Source organism: Chelonoidis abingdonii, chromosome 2 (assembly GCF_003597395.2).
Source record: "Chelonoidis abingdonii isolate Lonesome George chromosome 2, CheloAbing_2.0, whole genome shotgun sequence".
Taxonomy (NCBI): domain Eukaryota; kingdom Metazoa; phylum Chordata; order Testudines; family Testudinidae; genus Chelonoidis; species Chelonoidis abingdonii.
In genome coordinates this window covers 62,128,180-62,145,335 of record NC_133770.1, presented here as the reverse complement: position 1 = coordinate 62,145,335, position 17,156 = coordinate 62,128,180, and the positions used below count along the sequence as shown (strand labels likewise).

At 45.1% G+C, this 17,156-nt stretch overlaps 1 protein-coding gene across 2 annotated transcripts in view; it reads right to left on the bottom strand.

Moving 5' to 3' along the window:
- The window catches only part of ITGB8 (integrin subunit beta 8), an 86,875-nt gene extending 74,996 nt beyond the window's left edge, over nt 1-11,879 (bottom strand). Inside the window, exon 1 of one of the 2 annotated variants that reach the window (XM_032766263.2) lies at nt 11,504-11,879. In XM_032766263.2, the coding sequence (XP_032622154.1) occupies nt 11,504-11,630 (127 nt within the window). In that variant the 5' untranslated portion in view covers nt 11,631-11,879. The remainder of the gene's footprint in view (nt 1-11,503) is intronic. The other variant, XM_032766272.2, reaches the window with a different exon arrangement.
- Between the last annotated feature and the right edge of the window lie 5,277 nt (nt 11,880-17,156).

The following is a 17,156-nucleotide window of genomic DNA, read 5'->3' as shown; positions in this document are numbered from 1 at the left end:
TAAGTTATGAATATTGACTGTGTACTTTCTTGATTTCTAAGTAGCGTTAGTAAAGCATTTGGTCAGCTTCTTGAGAATGGAATGTGCAAATTAAGTGCCCAGTCAAGAAACACTTAAAGGACAATAAATCTTGGAAAGTTCCAATCCACATAAGAAGTCTACCTGAAGACATTCAAGGTAGCATGTGAACAATGAACTCCACCAGAGAGGTCCTTTGGGGCCATCTGCCTGTCCCAAGTCAGGATAAAGGAGGAGGGTTGGGCGTGGGGCTAGCAATTCCACCCCGTAAAAAATCAACCTGCTACAGAAACGCCAACAACAGAGACAACAGAGACTTTTACCCTGGAAAAAGAAGGGTCTTCAACTCGAAGATGCATGACGCTGGGTGGTGAAAGCCGTGAGGAGCCTAGCAGAATTACCTTCTTCATCAGGAGTCCAAGCCATGGACGTGAGACCATGTACGAGTCATGAAGACTGGCGCAAGGTTGAGCCAAGAATGAGAGCAACACCTGACCTTTGGCATTAGCAGACAATGGACGCAAGCTGACGAAGACGACGTTGACAGAGAGCGATTGCTATATTCGGACAGAAGAGAGCGAGGCACCACAAGGGAGCTATTATGTTGCTCAGCAGCACAAGAAGCACTGATTGGTGGAAAGCACATGGTCCCAGATCCATCACACACCCCTCAGAACTAAATAAGAGACCTTATGAATGTTGTTCAGTGCTACGACTACCAACTCAATCGCAGCGAAGGGAGACAAATATTACTTTTACACACTGTCCAGAAAAATATTAAGAGTTCTCCCTGACAAACATCATCATCCACTATGAGAGACTTTATATCGCAAAATTGACGTGAACACACAGAGATACGTACAAGTCATAGGACCCAACTCTCTGGAAGATAGAATGAGAATGGAAATTTGAGCTCTGTGTCCCACTTACACCTGAGTCTTAGGATGGTATGCATCTTCCTCACGACGGATCCACAGAGTATCCATGACGTATCATCCAGCAGCGCACAGAAATCAGACTCGACCAGTCTGGCTTAGCAAAGTTGTCAAGAGAGCTCTTGCCAGGACGTTAGCTGTTAGACGGGAGCAGACGCGGCGTCGCTCACTTAGTGTGGCTAGATTTGAACCTGCTGAGCTAAAGCAGGGGATAGAATATTAGACAGAGCTGGATAGATACAATCAGATAGTGACGTCAAGAAGGATGAAAGTCAACGTCAGCCTTCTGAGAGACCGTAAAGAACCAAGGAAGCATTTGGACTGATCTGGAAGCATAACGTTTCAGTTTACAGGATCGGCTGAGGAGAGAGAGGAAGACAGTGTACTCACGATGCAGCAGTGAGAGACCACTTAGGTGTATGATCAGAAGTCTTGGACTTAAGAAAACACCAGCAAAAGAGTGGATCACAGCGAGACCTGACAAATAGAAGACAGAAAAGAAGAAGGCGCAGTCAACAACGCAGGACTAGAGTCAAAGGCCAAAAGCTCAAAAGGAATGCTGAAGCCCACAGAGCAGTGAAGGGATCTTCGGAAGGACAAGAGAGAGTATGTGATGAACTGAGCGCAAAGCGGAGCAAGGCAGCATACAGCGGTAAAAAACTGATGATATACCAAACGACGTACTTCTGGAAAGTTCGCACGCTACGAATATCGTCCGTCAAAGACAGAGCAGGGACAAGTCATAACATGAATAGAATCAACGATAGAACAGATGGGCGGAGCACTGTTGAGAGAACTCCTCGAAACGACAGCACCACACCAATCCCCAGTCATATAACCCAGCCAACGTGACGACCTCCAAAGTAATGTCGAAAAAACCAACAGAGATGGATCAAAAGCATCATATAGATGAAGACAGGAAGGCGCTGGACCTGATTGCATCCTACTTAGCAGGCCTGAAAGCGACCTGGATCTCTTAGTGAAATGCTGTACCCCCCTTGAGAAATAATAGGGAAGGAGAGTGATTCGCAGACAGGACAGAGGGATATTCTCAAATCCACATAAGGAAAGGACCTTAAAAACTTGGCAATTATAGATGCTGACACACTCCTGTCGGGCCAGGAAAGGTCTTCAACCCGAGTTCTCTCTAAGAGAGAATGAAAGGATTGCTGTCACGATACCCACTACAGCACATGAACAGCAAGGTTTACCGGTCCTACTGAACAGTCAATATGACGACCCAAATAGCAAACGCTCACACATAATATCGAGCAGTCTTGGAAGTTGGAACTCCTCTTGTATACAACTTTGTCCAATGGTAAAGACGTCGAGATGACGGATGCCCCCGGACGAAATGCCTCTCAGAGGTCTTGCCGAGACTTGACAGCTTCACAAAGCGTGTTTCAATGCAACCTGAATCAGAACTAATATATTGATATACACTGTAAGATGCCTCCATCGTGATGTATACTAAAATGAAAGGCGACTCGCTCAAAGCGTTCCGGTGCGACACTGGCGAGTCCCGACCAGTGATGCATTGCGTGTCACCAACTTACTCTTTCATCCTCCGTCAATTCGATGGATAATGAAGTCACCTCCTTTACTGAGTCGTAGAAACGGAATCCAGAGTGGCGTTGTAGCGGCCCAGGCTTGCTGAACCTAGGACATTTTCTGCACTGCCCGTCCAATCTTTCAGATAAGCTCATGCACTCCTTTCGCCCATTGTAAAGACAATGCAAAGAAAACCAAACTGTGGCAGCACACTCATCACAGGTTGGCCACTCAAACTTCCACAAGAGACAAGACCAAGATCCTTAGGACTCTAATTCCATCAAGCAATGCCCATCCAACTGAATGTAGCCCCTGTGAAGATCAGATCTCTTATCTAACCTAGTGTCTCATTGAGAGTGGCTGGCCGCAGATGGCAGACACAAGACTTAAAGATGGGATATTTAGGCAAGAGCAGCCCTTCTTACGCTCAAGAGACATCTCGGGCTCCAGAGACTGTCTTTGGCATAAAATGTCGACTGTTCAACTCCAATGTGAAATACAAGTCCTCCTGTATGAGTGAAACCTGTCCGGACACCACATCACCACGGAAAGGATCCCTAGACGTTCTTCATAATAGCTGCATTCAAGAAGAGATTCTACCAGATCCCGCGGGCATACATCCCACTCACAGCTAAACCTTACACCTCTTGGAGAGGACCCGTCAACTCCCAGCAGAGGAAGAAATCAGAAGGAGAAGGTGGGGTTGGATAGGACATACACTACGCAAGCAGCCAACTAACATCACCAGACCGGCACTGCGGTGGAACCCCCAAGGCAAGCGGAAAAGAGGCCATCCAAGAAACACCTGGCGACGCAACCTTCAGGCTAATAGCAAAAAAATGGGCTATACCTGGAACCAGCTAGAGCGAATGGCCCAGGATAGAAGACTCTGGAGATCTGTGGTTGGCGGCCCATAACCCGACTGGGATGACGGGCATGAGTGAGTGAGTGAGTGTAAACAATGGCTGCTACCTGTAAAAACTGAGTCATGCACGGACATGTGACTTGCCCATGTGACTCCAAAACTCCATCTTGGAGTCCTTGGAGCTGGACTTTGCATAGGAGCGTGGAGGGGGTCTCCATCCACAACAGAAAGTCTATTTCAATCCCTGGGAGACCCCTTTATTTGATCTTCAGCTGGCTCAAGAGATAGCCTCTCCACCCCCAAGGATACCTGAAAGAAACTAGAACAAAGGACAATAACTACAGGCGGTGTGAGTGATTGCTGGACCCAGACTAGAAGGAGACTAGTCTGTAAAAGGAATCCTACTGGAACACCACTCAGGGTGAGATTTTGTGTGTATTCAGTTTTCTTACTGTATTAGACTCAGACTTGCATGTTTTGTTTTATTTTACTTAGTAATTCACTTTGTTCTGTCTGTTACTACTTGGAACCACTTAAATCCTACATTCTGTATTTAATAAAATCACTTTTTACTTATTAATTAACCCAGAGTATGTACTAATACCGGGGGGGGGGGTCAACTGTGCATACCTCTCTATCAGTGTTATAGAGGGTGAATGATCTATGAGTTTACCCGGTATACGTTTTATACAAGGTAAAACAGATTTATTTGGGGTTTGGACTCCATTGGAAGTTGGCCATCTGAGTGTTAAAGCCAGGAACACTTCTTAAAGTTACTTTCATTTAAGTCTGCAGCTTTGGGGCATGTGGCTCATACCCAAGGTCTGTGTTGAAGCAGAGACTGGCATGTCTGGCTCGACAAGACAGGGTGCTGGAGTCCCAAGCTGGAAGGGAAAGCAGGGGTAGTAGTAGTCTTGGCACATCAGTTGGCAGCCCCAAGGGGGCTTCTGTGATCCAACCTGTCACATGAGGTTTATTAAAAACTCATTCTGTATTTTCACACCAAGGTCCCAGATTTGATTCCTAGTTCTGATCTTTACTTTACCAAAACAAATAGCTGCCAGCGGCCTTCATCTCCTGAGGATACAGATATCTTAAGTCATTCAACAGTGATCCCATCAGCCAGTTAAGCAACAGTTCTGTTATGTAGAGGAATATAGGCACCACATATGGATGCGGTCCGAAGGGAAATCAGTCAAATGGCTGGAAGGAAGGTGGCCATGACATGGGATTTTGAGGACAAAATATAAAGCAAAAGGGGTAGAAAATGGGGATCCTCACAACACAGACAGAGATATGGAGGACCTTCAGCAGGGGGAATGTTAAGAGGAGACTCCTCCTCCTCTTCATGAACACAAAATGGAACATACTTATTTTAATTACACTTGTACTAAAGCATAACATGCAGCTATACTTACACAAAAGGTACAAAAACTACATGCCAAAAACTTTGGGTCTTTTAAAACTTTAAGTCCATCCTGCAAGGCAATGAGCATCCTTGACTCCCAAAGAAAGCAAGGGGAATAGAAAGTACTTTGAAAATTTGAAAAATTCAACCCCTAGAAGTAACACCTTATTGCCTGCAGCAAGGGCATATTCCTTACCTGAGCCACTAATTAAAGAAAATTAAAGAGGAGGGAAAACTGCACAGTCTCTAGCCTTTTTCTTTTTTTTTTTTTTAATAGTTATAAGTTATTCTTACTCATTACTTTTGCCTATTACTAGTAATAGCACGCAGAAATTACTTCAGACCCATAACAATGAAGCAATGGAAAACACAGAAACATATGAAGAGAATGCTCAATTATCAACTTTGCAAATACTTGAACTTAAGCAAACACAGAAGTTGTTTCTTGGCAGCTTGCTGGTTCTGTAAATTCCTATCCTCCTGAAACACTTATATTTTGCTCAAGGGGTTATTCTTATTCTGCCACCAGAACAAGAGAGAATCCTGAACGGCTGGCAAGGCATTTGCTTTTCTTCCCGAAAGGTTCCATTACAATGGACAGTACATTGTTCTAATTCACTATAGCTGTTCTTCCCTCTCAAAAGACCGCACAAAATAGCCAAGTCCATTTATACTAACAATCAACTTCAATATTGAACTGCCAGAAATAGAATGATTTTAATTAACAACATCCAAGCAGCTTAGAGCAGAATAATACAGCATATTCTATTTTGTTCATCATAACTTATGCCTGTTCTAAGCAGATGCGAAGGAGGCATTGAGTCTTTTAATTAGGCTGGAGAGAAAGCGGAAATTAGGACAAGTGCTTTGACTTTAGAGTTGTCTGGGAGGGAGATGTATGATTTGGAATGGAGACTCTTAGATGCTAGAAGTTTGATAGGAGTCCAGTTAAAAAAAAAAAAAAAATCACTTTTCCCTCCAGTATTTTATTTTCAAAGCATTAGGCTTGATAAGCCAGGTTTAGAACAAAGCATCTGGACTACCAGCCTTCAGCACAAGCACAGGGTATTTTCCATACACGGGGCTTCTGATTTTAAGTTTTAACCAAAAAAAAAAAAAAACACCTTATAAACACCCTCAAAATAAATAAATAACCCACAAACAACAGACATATACCAGAAATAGTTACTCAGGCTGTGCTGATTTCACCCATTTTCAGTGCAGTTTGTTTATTCAGGTGCTACCTAGGCTCCCTGGCTTTCATGTAAGGGGTTGTCTACACAGAGGATGTGATTTCCAAAGCACACTAATCTGTCATGCATAAATCCATCCCTGTGAACCTTGCTGGTGCATACTAATAGTCCCCTAGTGTGCTTTAACATAATGTGTTACAGTACAGTAATAATGTATAGTACATGTATATACCAAGGGAAAGTCTCCAAAACACCACAGTTTGTGGACACATCCACAGAACTCAAAAATTGCTAAAATATACCCCCTCCCCAATTAAATTAAACCTCCCCCAAGAAAGAAAAAAACAAAAACCAGAAGCCATATCCATGGAACACTATTAAGCATATTATATGGCTTTGGGTCTTTAATGTTTGTACAAGTGCTTTCAAGATATGATATACAATGCTCACAATATTTATATAAATTATTTGATCTTAAATACTAGTGTGGAGCAGCTTTTAAGGTGTATATCCATAATGCAAAAATATTCCATGTTTGTGACTCATCATTTTTCTGCATTGTGAGTTGAACATTTGAGCCTAGTTTAGTGCTCAAGAAAGGAAGAAAGTCTCCATTCACTACAATGGAGTTACAATCAACGATGCTAATGATTAATTTGGCCTCGTTACTGTAGTCTCAAAAAATGCTAGCAGCCATCAAACAAGAAATATTTTCCGCTTACGCAATCTAATCATACTGTCATATGCTTCCTCCCTCACAGAGTGCTCAATATCTGATAATTAGCATATTAGTGGGGATTATTCAAATTTTGATTTCTAATTTTTAAGGTTCTATTGTTTGTGGCTTTATATTTTGTTATATTTGTGCTTATTTCTGCTACTGATGTGTTTTCATCTTCTGATGTCGTCTTTGTGAAGGGTGTTCCTAATATTCTTACCTTACGATTCTTAATTCTTCTCTTTAGGGAACTGTTTGTAAAATATTTCAAGCATTCAAGCCCTTTGTTAATTCAAAGGCAGATTATAATATTCATTGATTCCATGTGTTAGTCACCTTTGTTGAATGGCTGAGCAAGTAAGGGTTTATCAGATGCAGATTTTCTTAATTCTGTTAAACATTCTGATAAAAGAGCACACTGCAACATTTTACTCGTGCTCTGGAGAGGATGTTTGACCTGGATTCTATTTTAATGATGAGAGCCATCCATTTCAGATCCATTGATTGGTAGAGAATGATTGTCATTTCTAACAAAGACCATGGGACTGCAGCTCAACCCTTCTGCAGCTATTACTCCAGTCCAGCCTAAGAACCAGAAAAGCAACTACTGTCCCTTGGAAACATGTAAGGGTGTTCCTGGCCAGTGCAATCCACAGCTTCCATTCAATGTTCCGTTCCGCAATAGCATGTTAGTTACATGCAGCTAATCTCAGTGGTACATAAGGAGCACAGAGGGCCCCCTTCAATAGACACACATCTTACACCCTACCCCATTCCAGAACAAATCTATTATAAGGTTTCTGTAGTGTGGAGAGCTGTGCATAGACCCTCCTCAAAGGGGCTAGTTTCCTTCATCATGGACAAGCAACAGAAAGAACATAGAAACTAGAAGAGAGTGCATTAGCAGCCCATGTGAAGTGGGTATCCTGAAATTGAAACAGTTTCAGTAATTCATGCCTTTGGTAAAAGATATTTATCAGGCATAGTAGAAGGGAAATAATGAATTGGTGAGCAGAAAAAACAGAACTACATGTCCTAGAGCAGGGGTTGGCAATCTTTCAGAAGTGCTGTGCCGAGTCTTCATTTATTCACTCTAATTTAAGGTTTCGCATTCCAGTAATATATTTTAATGTTCTTTGGATGTCTCTTTCTATAAGTCTATAATATATAACTAAACTATTGTTGTATGTAAAGTAAATAAGGTTTTTAAAATATTTAAGAAGCTTCATTTAAAATTAAATTAAAATGCAGAGCCCCCAGACTGGTGACCAGGATCCAGGCAGCGTGAGTGCCACTGAAAATAGCATGTGTGCCATAACTTGCCTACCCCTGTTCTAGAGTATTTTTCTCTCTATTAGGCTTGTTTTCCTGAGAAGGGTCAAGTCTCCTCAAGAAGAGGATCACCCAAGCAGGCTCAAGGAAAATGAAAAAAGGATTTTTCTTCTTGCTGGATTGTTTTCATTTAAGACTTAGGAAAAGCAGAGCTGTCTGAATATTGAGTATGCTATACAATACAGCTTTCACTGAGTCCTCAATGGAAATGAGCCAGCAAAAAAAAGAAAATCAACAGGCAGGCCTGTCCACATGCTTAAAATAACTACCAAAATACACCATTTGCTTCAATTTTTTTCTTGAGGGACTTCTCCTTTTAAAATATATTTCCTTCATGGGGGGCTTGAATAGTTTTCCCTATACCTTACAGAAGTAACACAATAATGAAGTAGGAAACATTCGGTGCTAGAACAGACAGACACAAGAATGAGATGTGATAAGACTGGCAAAACACCAAAGGAGCAGGAGAGAGAACACTTGACCATTATATTTGGAGTTAGAAATCATTCTACTGGGACAGACCAATAAACACCTGTCCATGCTATGATCAAAGTATTTTCTACTCTCCTACCCCTCCCAACTAACCCTTCCACATGAAACTTGAAATAAAGAGAATATAAACTCCAATGATCAAAAGCTTTGTCAACCCTGGATGCTACAGCAGAAGCCATGGTGCTCCAAACTTCTGGCTCCAAATTAGAGATACAGATTCCACACCATCCAACCCTTGCGTGGATAGTCAGAGTAAAGCCTGCTTACCTAAAGGAATCATAATCTACGTATTTCTAAGGATCCCACCAAGACCAAAGTACATGAATTCCAGCAAATGAGCCACTGCTGGTTTTTAAACCCACAATCTCTTGTTAATCTTTACCAATTATTCCTCAGAATTTAGCTCTTTAAAAAGTTTCATATATGTACTTAACTGACAAACTGTAGAATTATTGTTCTATATAGTTTGTCAACAAGATGAGTTAACTAATCCTGTGTCTCTATGGAAGTCAATAGCATTAGCGAGCTGATTAACATGGCCCAGCATAGCAATGTCTTGTATTTACCTTTTATTCTGTTCAGTGGTTTACTTAATTAAGAGGTATTTGGTTTTTAGAATTTTATAAGCTCAGGATCTGTGTAAATTGCTACTTGGCAAATTTCATTTTGCAAAAGTTACATTCTCATGTCAGGTATTTGTTTTATTTGGCTTAACGGAACTACAATTTCCTTTGGTAAAAGTTTCTGAACAAGAGATCCTTTGTCAGTGGCAGGAAAACTAAATCTTTTATCTGTGCTTAGAGGACATTTAGTGAGATGTGCAATTTTGCAGTATTTTCTCTGATTTTATTTTGTGCTCTAACCTTAATCCAAATGAAGAATCAAATTTTACCTTAATTTACACACCCATGCAACTCCCCATGTCACAGACTTTCATGGGTATTTGGTACTATTTTTAATGCAACTGTTTAGTAGAATTACAAGCAATAGTTAAACAGAATAAAATAGTATATTTTTTATCAATAATACATGACAAATATGTCAACAAGAATGAGTGAAATTCTGTGTTTTATAATTATGTATCTCTATGCAAGCATGTTTCTTTTTCTCTTTCACAGGTGCAATACAGCAAATACACAGGTCTGGATGGTTGCCTCCATATACCAGCTCTGCAAACAGACAAAAGCCACAAACCAGATGATCTCCTCACAGGACAGTATGGCAGGATGGAAGTAAGAAAAATGATTTACCACCATACCTGACATAAGAGCATACCAGGGAGGTAGCAAAGAGGCATGGCTGCTCCAATTATTCTTACTGCTGGATGTCTCCATAGGGAGCTGTTTCAGCACAGTGAGAGTTATGGTAGGGATGCAAAGAATTCAATAGCGCAAAGATGCCTTAGTCACCCTAGCCACTGCCTCAAACCCAGCCTATGTTGAACTCAGCTCAGTCATAGGTCAAAACATCAGGGCCAACATGCTCATTGATACTGTGTAGAGCAGTGGTCCCCAACCTTTTTTGTCTGGCAGGTGCCAGACGATGAGCCATGGAGGACCGTGGCAGCAGACGAGCATCCGCTGAAATGCTGCCGACAAGCGGCAAGATCAATACGCGTCACTGCCGAAATGCCGCTGACAAGCAGCAGCATCTAGAGGCGTCAGACGACACTGCTTGTTGGTGGCATTTCAGCAGATGCTCATCTGCCAGCCACTATGCGGGCACACTTAGCCACTATGCGGGCACCATGTTGGGGACTCCTGGCGTAGAGAATACCAAATACGGGATGTCTTTGTTACATAAGAAACTTGATAGTAAACTTTTTTCTCATTGATGTTTAGTTTGGTTCATTTTTAATTTAAAAAAAAGCCAAAAACAAAAAAAACCACACCATGAAAGTTAACTGAAGTTATTCCACTGTTATGTCATTTAACAGTACTGAGCAAATCTTATTGAATTAGACATTGGCTTGTTACATATTCAACAATTAATTAAAGCTAAAATGCTGTTCCCATCATAAATCTTATTTTATGATTATAATTTGGACATTTTAATTAACTCCAGGCTGAAACTTGGTATACAATTTTAATATAGAAGAGTATATTGCAGTCTACAGAATTACTAAAATTGGTTAAACCCTTTTCTAGTGCAGGAGGTTAAAAAAAGGGGGGGGGGCATTTAATTTCATGAATAAATGAAATTATGACTTTCGAGCTATTTGCATGCAAAACACCTATTGAAGTAAATGGAACTTCTGCATATCAGTGTCCCACAGCCTGCACTTTTGGGCTAACACTTGTTTGTAATACCACCTGTAAAAGGTGTGTAAGGAATTTAAGTCCTCTCTCAACATTAATGTTCTTTTTTCTTTCTTTTTTTTTTCTGGGAGGGGAGGAGTATGAGGGAAGGAAACAATCACCCTTTACCTTGATCAGATCCTGGCCCAGCACTGGGCAGAACAGTACTGATGAAACAGTTAATGTTTTCATTCTGACTATAAACTGTACCTTTGCTCCATCATTTAGCTACAATGACCTGTATTATCCAAACGGAAAACAGCACATAGGAATAACACACTGAACGTGCAAACAGAGAGTGGCACCATTAAACTCTTTATGTGAGTTCCCACGGGAACGTTGCTCCTCCTGCAGTTTTTTAGAGAAAGTCAATTCAACGTCAGGGGTAGAAATTAGGTAAAATGGGCCAGATGCACCTGGCCTCAAGGGAGGAGCCCGTTCCAAAGACACACCATGAAGGATCCTGCAGGATTAACCTATTTCGTTTCAATCTACAACCCTTCAGCTGTCAAGTGCAAGTTTCCCAAGACTTATGGCTCCTGCTGGCAGCTTCTATTAGCCAGGAGCCCTGCGCCTTTCAGGCGTCGCTTTCTCCAAACCGGCCCGGCAGCTGCTCACCTGCCCTTGGGCGTCTCATTCAACCCACTCATGAGAGTGCAAAACACCCGACCCAAAACAAAGCCTGGCAACTTACGGCGCTGGCACAGCCCCGGCACAGCTGCGAGCACACGGGCTGCCCGCAGCATGGGGCCAGGCCCTCGTTGGCATTTCTGCAGAGAGACGATTCCAGCAGTAAGAAAAGCCAGGAGCGGGATCCACATAATGCGAAGCAGACGGCACCTCTCCCTGTCCTGGCGGCCAAGTCTCGGCTGAGCGGCTCGCTCGCTCTCACCCCCGCCGGGGGCTCGGGCGGCTGCGCGGGAGGAGGGGCGCACCCTTCGCAGGTAGGAGGCAGGGCAGGGGCGGCGTGCGGCGCCGCATGTCAAGGGGAGCGTAGGGACCCCCGAGCCCAGCGCAAAGCTACTTGGCGGCGGCAGGAGCCAGGTCCTTTCCGCGCAGGGACGGCGGGCGCCTCCATCCGCCCCCAGCCCGGCTCACAAAGGGCTTTTGTCTCCCTCTGCCCGGCGGCGGGGGAGGCACTTGGCAGAGCCCCAGAAGCAGGACGTTAAGCGGCCCCCCGACTCACTGCACCACTCTCGCCCGGGGCCTGGCCCGCCAGGTGGGCTCTGCTGGGCAGGGTCGGTGGCCCCGGGCTGCCCCTCCCCGGTAGAGGCGAAGGCTCCAGCCGGCGCGCGGCGTGTGCGGCTCGCGGGGTCCCGCGTTGCTAGGAGACCACCAGCGGCAGGCAGGGCAGTCACCAACCCAGTCCGGGTCTGGGGCGCTGAGCTGCGGCGCGCGGGGCGGAGCGGGGCGGTAAGTCAAGTCTCCGCCCCCTGCCCGCTCCCTTTGTTGCGCTGAGCTGCAGAATCCCGGCGCTCCTCCCAGCTCCGTCTTAGGCGGTGCTGCTTTCAGTGCCTGCTCCAGCGGGGCCGCGCGGGTACCTGCCTTGGCACAGCGTCCCTTGTCTCCCCCAGCCCCGCCATCCCTCTGCCATTGCACCCCCGGGACCCACCCCCACCGTCCGGAGTCCTCCAGACCCTTGCACCTCCTCCCCCCGCACCCGTCCCCACCACAACCCCTCCTTCCTTTGCCCCATGGCACCTCCCCCTTTCAGCCTTCGCACCCGTCCCCATGCATCCCCTCCCCTCCCTCCCGGCCTCACCTCGGCGCTCCCACCCCGGCACCCCCTCCCCTTGCACACTCCCGGCACTTCCTCCACTCGCCCCCTGCTCCCGTGCAGTCTCCGTCTGGGATCCTCCATCCCTCTGCATCGCCTCCCTTCGCCCCCACTGCACCCGTCCCGTGCATGTGAGGAAATTCTGTTGTTTTTGCAACCCCAGGATCCTCCTAGCCTCCCGTCTGTGCAAAGATGGGAAGACGGCAGTACATCTCAGTCTGTCAGCCTGTGCATGGTAGGGCAGATCTGGCAACAGTGGGTACCATGCTTACGCTAAGGTAGCCCCTGTATATGAAGCCTGACCAGGGTATTTGTGCTGAATGTTGGCATCTGCCCTTGTACACAGCACTCTCAGATATTAGGACTGGCAATATACAAAAACCTGTAGGAGAAGACTTCAATCTCCCTGGCCACACTATAGCAGACCTTAAGGGGGCCATCCTGCAGCAAAAAAACTTCAGGACCAGACTTCAAAGAGAAACTGCTGAGCTTCAGTTCATCTGCAAATTTGACACCATCAGCTCAGGATTAAACAAAGACTGTGAATGGCTTGCCAACTACAAAACCAGTTTCTCCTCCCTTGGTTTTCACACCTCAACTGCTAGAACAGGGCCTCATCCTCCCTGATTGAACTAACCTCATTAACTCTAGCTTGCTTACATATATATACCTGCCCCTGGAAATTTCCACTACATGCATCTTACGAAGTGGGTATTCACCCACAAAAGCTCATGCTCCAAAATGGCTGTTAGTCTATAAGGTGCCACAGGATTCTTTGCTGCTTTTACAGATCCAGACTAACACGGCTACCCCTCTGATAGCGCTCTCTTTGTCACCCCCCGCCTCGCCCCACCCACACACCCTCTTTTGGCTAATATGTCTTTTCCCATATCTCACCACATGTGCTGCCCAGTTGTAACTCCCAGTTCACCACCATTTGATTGCCTAGCTCCCTTTTCTGCTTGGAGGATGCCTTGTCTCCATTGGGAATGCTTGTGACCCTATGGGAATACCCTGGCCCCCTTCCATGCCAGTTTGTGTTGGTTCTCTTTTAATACTTATTTTACTCTACCTCAGATCAGGTAAAAACAAAAATATCTTAGTTTGAAATCCCTCCTTTATCGCCTCCTGTCACCCCTCTCAGGCAGTCTTTGAGCATTGGCCTGTTAAACCCAGGGTAGTGAGTTCAATCTTTGAGAGAGTCATTTAGGGAACTGGGGTTATAAAAAAAGTCTGTCTGGGGATTGGTGCTGCTTTGAGCAGGGGGTGGACTAGATGGCCTACTGAGGTCCCTTCCAACCCTGATATTCTGTGATATTCTAGTCTGGGATTCCACCCCCTCAGGCAAAGTAGGAGTGTTCAAAGGTTAACACTACTCCTGAGTGAGTTAGTAAGTGAGTGGAAAGTACCCTGCTTTCAAGCAAAAGTTAGGAAACTCCCTCCCTGTCCCCAGGTGCATTCTTGTACCTATCACAATAACATCTCAAATCTTCTGAAGAAAATTTAACTCCAGTTTATTAGATCATTTATTTTGGGGCTCCGTTTTCAAAAGATTACATGTTGCTTTGTTTACATCTGAGAGGACCAGGATTTGTGCATCTAATCAGCCACATTTGGAATTAGACAAGCATGGCACTTTTCAAGCCCTGTAGATAAACATGCATATCCATACAACTTGTTCTGTATCAGTCAAAAGTTCAAGGGCCTATTAATACAGTCATGTTCTTTTTATTTTTGTCTGTCTTTCTTGATTATTTAGATTTTAGCTCTTTAGGGGAAGACACTGTCTTTTACTTTGTATTTTTAAAGTGTGCCTAGCACAATTGGACCCCAGTCCTCATTGGGCCTCTAGGCACTACTATAATACAAATTAATAATAATCTAAACATTTACCATCACACTTAAGCTTCCATTATTGTTGAACAGGCCTCAGTGAACATGTAGGACAGGGTACTTATCCAGAAATGGCATCAAAGTTTGTCTGTTACTGATTTGTATAGAATTAATAACTCATTCAAATGTAACTGAAACATAATTCTTGAGAAAGTGACACCTAACAGTAATTTTCATGTCTAATGCCTTGAAAAATGTGAGGCTCTCAAAGCTTTTCCAAGCAATGCACTAAGCCTCACAACATTGTCAGATAAGGATATTTTATTATCTCCATTTTAGAAATTGGAGAAAGTAACACTTAGGTTAAATCACTTGCTTAAGATCACAGAAGAAATCTGGGGAAGAGATGGAAATGGAACCAACATCTCCATTGCCAATCTGGTGTTTTAAAATGCTACACTATCTTTCTGCCTCAAAATTTCCCCCTTTCTAAAATTAATTTTGGGTACCAGACCTCAACCTGTGAAGGCCCTAATGTGGGATGCAAACAGACTCATAAATTATGGGAACAAAAATTATTAATTCAAGGAGCTTAATCCAGCTGGGATCCATTCATTTGGAGATTCTTACTGTAAGGATTAGATAGTATGAGGAAAAGCAATACTACTCGCAAATTCAGGCAGTGATGAAGATACAGGGCCCTGCTAAACAAGTAACTGAAACGTTTTTGGTTGAACCAAGGAAGGGATCAAGTACCTCCAAACAGTATGAGAGCTAAACTCAAAGAGCTTCAAGAATGCATTCCATAAAAAAGAAAAAAGTTCATAAAAGCAAAAACAAGGGACATGCCAAAAGAAACAAAAGCTCTAGGGGACTGAGAAAGCTTGAACCTCTCTGCTTTGGAAATTGGCCTCTGAGCTCTTCATAATTAAAGCCCACAAATCTGCAGATATCCGCTTTATATCCGTTGATGTCAGTGATGCAGATATCCACAGACCATTTTTGTGGCTCACGGCTCAGATGCGAATAAAAAATCTGTGTCTGCACAGGACTCTATCCATAATCCAAGTGAGGTTTGCACCAGAGAAAGAATACCAACAATATTGCTTTATGAGCGTATACCACAGGAGTCACATAGCTACGTGTATCTGAACAGAATGAAAAAATCTATAAGCATGACAGTGAAAACTGCTCTACACTGGATAGCAGGAACCATTTTGTGAACATTATTTATATATCAGAGGGGTAGCCGTGTTAGTCTGGATCTGTAAAAAGCGACGAAGAGTCCTGTGGCACCATATAGACTATCACAGGGGTCTCAAACACGTGGCCCATGGGGCTATTTCCTGCGGCCTGCCAAGCAGCCCACGCCCACCCCCTCAGCCTACCTCCAGGCCAGGGGTGGGCAAACTACACCTGCGAGATTGCCCCCTGAACTCCATGCCGCTCCGTAAAGCAGCTGGCATCACTCCCTGTGGCTGAGGGGGGCAGGGGAGCAGAAGGCTCCTTGTGTTGCCCTGGCTTGTAGGCACCGTCCCACTGCAGCGCCAGTGGGCTGGGAATGGGGAACCGTGGGCAATTGGAGCTTCAGGGGAGGTACCTGGAGGCATGGCAAGCAGCGCCCAGACCCCGGGGGAGGGGGCCACAGGTACATGGTTCCAGCTACTTCCCGGAGTGGAGCGAGGCCGGGGCCCGGGCCAGCAGCCTGCCCTGGCCCTGGCGTGTGCCACTGCCACCCCAGAGCCCGAAGCCCTCCTGTACCCTGCCCCCCAACCCCCTGCCCTGAGCCCCCTGCTGCATCCCACACACCTTCTGTACCCCAATCCCCTGCCCTGAGCCTCCTGCCTGCACCCCAACCCCCTGCCCTGAGCCCCCTGCTGCACCCCACACCCCAACCCAGTGCTCTGAGCCCCCTGCTGCATTCTACACCCCTTCTGCACCCCAATCCCCTGCCTGCACCTCAACCCCCTGTCCAGAGCCCCCTGCTACATCCCATACCACTTTTGCACCCCAATCCCCTGCCCTGAGTGCCCTGCCTGCACCCCAACCCCCTGCAGCACCCCAACTCCCTGCCCTGAACCCCCTGCCATGTTCCACACCCCTCCTACACCCTGAGCCCCCTACCTGCACCCCAACACCCTGCTGCACCTCAACTCCCTACCCTGAGCCCCCACCACACCCCTCATGCACCCTCTGGGGGCAGGGAGAGGGCAGATTTGGGGTGGGGACTTCAGGGAAGGGGTTGGAATGGGGGCAGGAAAGAGGCAGGGCCTCAGGAAGGAGTAGAGTAGGCCAGGGCCAGGGCAGCAAGGGGTGTGTGTGTCAGTGATGCGGCCCTCGGGCTAATGAACTAGCCCTCATGTGGCCCTCGTTGTCATTTGAGTTTGAGACACCTGGACTAACAGACATATTGGAGCACAAGCTTTTGTGGGTGAATACTCACTTCCTCAGACTATAATTATATAGTTATTCATCGCACTGTTGAGAAATGAAAACACAGTTGTCTTTTTGACAGTGAGATTCAAGGAACTCGTATCAGAAGAAACAAAGCTGGATAGACCATAAATGCCTTTAATCTAAGAAAAAAAACCAATCTTTTTAATGTCCAATTTGGTGAGAAGGATTTCACCAAAATGAACATATAGGCACTAATGAAACACTGAAAACATAGAATAGTGTGGATCAGCCACCAGAGCCTGAAGACCATTTGCTGTACAGATTGATGTCATTGTCACCA